The sequence below is a fragment of the Montipora foliosa genome, chromosome 6 (assembly GCF_036669935.1).
Source record: "Montipora foliosa isolate CH-2021 chromosome 6, ASM3666993v2, whole genome shotgun sequence".
NCBI lineage: Eukaryota > Metazoa > Cnidaria > Anthozoa > Scleractinia > Acroporidae > Montipora > Montipora foliosa.
The window spans coordinates 57,861,084-57,866,083 of NC_090874.1; the positions used below are offsets into that span (position 1 = coordinate 57,861,084).

At 38.5% G+C, this 5,000-nt stretch overlaps 1 protein-coding gene across 1 annotated transcript in view; it reads left to right on the top strand.

The window, feature by feature from the left end:
* Window positions 1–3,460: 3,460 nt before the first annotated feature.
* The window catches only part of LOC138007892 (serine-threonine kinase receptor-associated protein-like), a 13,448-nt gene continuing 11,908 nt past the window's right edge, over window positions 3,461–5,000 (top strand). The window contains exon 1 of the mRNA XM_068855006.1: window positions 3,461–3,669. Coding sequence (XP_068711107.1) covers window positions 3,561–3,669 — 109 coding nt within the window. The 5' untranslated portion in view covers window positions 3,461–3,560. The remainder of the gene's footprint in view (window positions 3,670–5,000) is intronic.

A 5,000-nucleotide genomic window follows, 5' to 3' on the forward strand; every position in this document is an offset into this window, starting at 1 on the left:
TTTTGCAGTTCCCAGTTTCTGGAACAGCCGTCCACTTGCTATCAGAGAGAGAGAGAGTGACTCTATTGATAATTTTAAAACGAACTTGAAAACGCCAACAGGGTGAGAGTTTGTTTTGTAAGGCTTTTAGGTAGATTTTGGTTCCAGACCCTTGAGTTTAACAAGCTGGACCCAACACGTTGCATTCGTTTGGCCACCTCGTTGTCGTTCGCAACTTTTCAACAATGTTGGATGATGTTGGATCCGTTTGGCAAGGCCTGTATGGGTTAATGAAAAGATACTGGAAATACTCACACAGAGAGACACCAGTTAATTTAAAATTACAAAACTTGGCCCGATTTTATAATGACTTTTAAAAATTAATGCCTCCATGGAATAAGGATCCCCGATTTGAGATGTACGCACGGGCGTACGTGCGTATATGGACCCTACGCCCCTGGGCTCTCACTTATCAGGACAATTGTCCTATATGGACACCTGGCCCCAGTTGTTGAAAAGGTGGATAACGCTATCCACCGGATAAATCACTATCCACTGGATAGCGCAATTTATTTCGCTATCATTTATCCAATGGACAGTGATTTATCCGGCGAATAGCGCTATCCATCGTTTGAACAACTAGGGCCTGAAAATTCGTTTTTTAGACGGAGGGTGTAAACTGCAGGCTGCAGGTTAGGCTTGCAGGTCATTGTTTCACCATAGCTTAAACAACCCAAACTTTTACCAATGCTAACATAGACCGAATGCATAAATGGCAGCCAAGAAAATATTCTTTTGTTTATAATAATAATAATTACATTTATATAGCGCAGACCTCTATATGAAATTATTCAGTCGCGCTTCACAATATTTTAAAATAAAATGTCAAACCGTCACGTGAACTAAAAACATAAGAAACTATTAAAAACTACAACCATATACCTATTTAAAAGCTAAATTAAAAATGAGACATGAGTAGAAAAACCTATTTAAAAGCTAAATTAAAAAAATGAGTTTTAACAGCAGTCTTAAAAGTGTCCAATGTCTTTATGTTGCGAATTGTTGAAGGTAATGCATTCCAAAGATAAGGTGCAGCTGACTGGAATGCACGATCGCCAAGGGTTGGACGGGTCTTAATGCTAGGTAACTCAAGTAATAAAGAGTCGTTTGACCTAAGGGAGTATCTGGATTGCTTTTTGATGCAAATTAAATCAATCAGGTAATTAGGATCTAGACCGTATAAACACTTAAATGTCAAAAGCAAAATCTTAAACTTTATGCGGTAACTAATCGGGAGCCAATGAAGGTTAAAAAGCAATGGTGTAACATGACAGAATCTTGGTGCTCCTATGACCAGCCGAGCTGCGGCATTCTGTATACGTTGGAGTTTCATGATATATGAATTCGGGAGGCCATATAATAGGCTATTACAATAATCTACTCTACTGGTTATAAAAGCATGAACTAATGATTCGGTAGTTGGACGACTTAAATATTTCCTAATTCTACGTATGTTATAAAGATAATAAAAAGCAGATGAGCAAGTTTTGTTAATATGACTTAGCATACTCATTTTCGAGTCAAACCAGGTTCCTAAGTTTCGAACTTCACATGATGGAGCAATTTGGGAGTCGCCAACCAATAACATACTGATGTTGCTGACTTTCTGAAGTTGTTGTCGCGTTCCAATTAGAAGACATTCTGTCTTATCTGAATTCAGTTTTAACTTATCCTTGTGCATCCACTGACTGATATCAGCAATACATGATTCCATGGCAGTTAAGGCAGCAGTTTCCTCCAAATCATTTCCTGGTCTAAACGCGATATACAGTTGTGTGTACGAAACAAAATTAGACTCACTAGCCTCGCTCTCAAACAACATTTCTTTTGTATTTCGTCCATACAAACGAGGCTAGTGAGGCTAATTAGCACATAAACAAAAGAATATTTTTTTGGCCGCCATTTATGCATTCGGTCTATTAGGCCTAAAAATTAACGTTCAAGCCTAAGGTTAGCATTTTTGTAAAGGTTTTTTTTTTTTTCAGTTATGGTAAAACAATGACCTGCAACCCTGCACTGCACTGCACTTTACACCCTCCTAGACGCGGCAACCGGAATAGAAAATTTCGCATGCCAGGACAGTATTGTCTTCCAGATTTTTAATCTAATCGTCTCTAATGGAGAAAAGATAATTAAGGTGGCTCGAAATAGTTTCTCCTTTTTTCAAACGAATAAACAAATGCTGTCCTTAGATACAGTTATGGTAATCATATCACGACAAAATCTGGCCAGTGTATTAAGTATCCATCATAGATTCCTCACATCATATTTTCCTCCAAAATAACGTTACCATGGCAACGATATAAGGCATTTCTTTGAGCCTTAAAATCAAGATTTATTGTCTTTTTTTTTAAAACGGGACGGTGAAATCTTCCCATTCATTGGTACGAGATAATGTTAGATAATCTCTAAAATATTTAAAATTCAACAAAATCTGTAGGTCAGTTTTTTAGAAAAATAAGTTTTTTTTGAAAGGTGTTTCTAATTTCTTTTTTTGGCCTACAGAATTTTTTTTAAATTTGAAAGACAAACGGTTTTTAAATTAATCTAAGCTAACATGCAAAAAATGAAAAAAATTAACCGTCCGGAAGCAGAGATATAAACGAGTAAAGTTGAAAAATCAGGAAAAATGAGGGGGTTAAAAGATCGGCATTTACGCATGCGTCACTCGCTCATTCGAGTGCAAGCGCGAGTGAAGCTACAGGCCAACACAAACGGATTTATAAAGTGAACAACAATAAAGGGTTGGTGTTAGCGTGTGTCACCTTGCTTTTATTGTTGTTTATAAAGTGACCATTAAATTTTGTGTGTACAATTTTCGTAGTTTTCGTGAATAGGAGATGTCTATTTATATTCTATATGTATAGGAATCAGAAGAAAGGTGAGCGAAATTAGCGGTATTTGTTTATTCCTGGGGCGTTTTCCATTTACAAAAAATTTCCGGAAATTTCGGTGGAAATTTCCATCGGGTGAAAAACGTGTTCCATTTAACTCCGGTCCGTTCGCCGCTCAGTGATTGCGATTTTATGCGCCAAAATTTAAAAATGTGGGCGTGAATAGCCTGGAAGTGGTGAGACCTTTCAAAAGTTGTAAATGGAACACACATTTCCATCGGAAAGTTTCCAACGGGAAAACAGGACTACCTTTTCAGAAGTTCCGTTTATTCCGGAAAATTTCCAGTGGAACGAACCAAAAACGTGTGTACCATTTACATCCCAACCGGAATTTCCGGAATTTCTTGGTAAATGGAAAACGCCCCTGGTGAACCATTTTGAATCATGAGCTGACGCGAGCAGCTTTTTAGAATTGCGTGTGTGGCTTACGCGCGCGTGCTCAGCTGGAAACCCTTTCGAGCCCGAGTCTTGGGGCTGAGCACGACATTTCCCTCCGGGACATTATAAGGGGTCTTTTATGAAGTATCCGTAAATCATCTTATTACAAAAACTGCCATTTTGTCCGGCTCATTTTCCTTTTTTTATTCGCCATCTCAACCAGATTTAGTTTTCTTTACGTTAGAAAATATGGCACGGCAAATACCTCTAACATGTAGCGGACACACGAGGCCGGTGGTACATTTATCATTCTCGGATATTACGCCTTATGGCTACTTCCTTATCAGTGCATGCAAAGGTAAGCTTTAAATTTAGGCAAGTTTTTGAATCTTACCCCTCCTTGAAGTTAGGGGAACTTTTTATACTTTAGGATAGGACTTTGTTCGCGAAATGCCAGCATAAAAGTGAGTGTAATGATTATATTTGATGGCAGGAAGAGAAAATATCTGTGAAGCCGTTGTTGATCATTCCGTGACAGCATGGTCGAATGAATTTCATCTTCCAGTCATTTGTGCTCTGTAATTTTCCAATTTTAGCTAATAAATTATCAGCTATTAGGAACTATAACGCAAATGCACAACCTTAACAACTGTGAGGGACAAGAATTCTTGTAACCCTGTGTCGTTCCATTTTCTATTCGCACCCCACATTAGACTGGCTGAGATCTTAACCCTTTTTGTTGGCCTCCTCAGAAGAAATAAATATAACTGTGTTGTTTAGGCATTTATAGCAAAGGGCCCACAAAGTAGCTTACAGTATGTGACAAAAATAGAAGGATTTGTATGGGAATCCCAATAAAAAGCTTAAGAAGATAATTATATGAAAAAAATTTCAATTGAAAAGCCCAACCTTATTGCCATTGTGGATTATAGCTTCCTTCCTTTGTGGTTATTCTCCCAATCCAACGCAATTTGAGCCATTTTTCAATTTCTGGGTCGTCAACAGTCACAACAAAATCCCAAGGCCGGAGACTAAATTATCAGGAGCCACCTATTTGAGTCAAATATTCCTGGGTATAATGTTCCAATGGCCACAATTTCACGTCAGAATCAATTGACAAAGATTGAACCTTCATCTCAACCCACCGTCAATGCTATAGCAGTCCTGTGAGCAATGTCAGGTGGGGAATATTGCAACGAAACAGCTTTCGAAGCAGGTGCTTTATCACCAAAGTGGCTAGTCGGCTTCTACCATTGATAACAAACTGAGCCGTACCAGGGTGGCAGACCGTAGTTTGTCAAATTTCTTTATTCCCCGGGGTCTCTCAATGTGAGTGCATTGACTCAAGCTTTCAAGGAATTAACATGCAAATACAAATAAACTTTGTTCTCGTAAGATATTGTGCTTCAAATATTTTTTCGTACAAAGTCCTATTAACTAAGCGGCATGAATGCGCAAAAGTTTGTTTGCTATGGCTTTCATTCTCCCATCTTTCAATGCTTTCCGGCTTCGTGAAATCAATGTGTTTTTAAAGTTTGTCAACATGAAAGAGGCGTGACTGTGATTGGACGACATGACTGAGACAATGCAGGTTGGGAGACCCAGGGAAATAAAGAAATTTGTGGCTGACGAACTACAGTCTGCCACCCTGGTATGGCTCAGTTTGTTATTGACGGTCGAAGCTGTGGC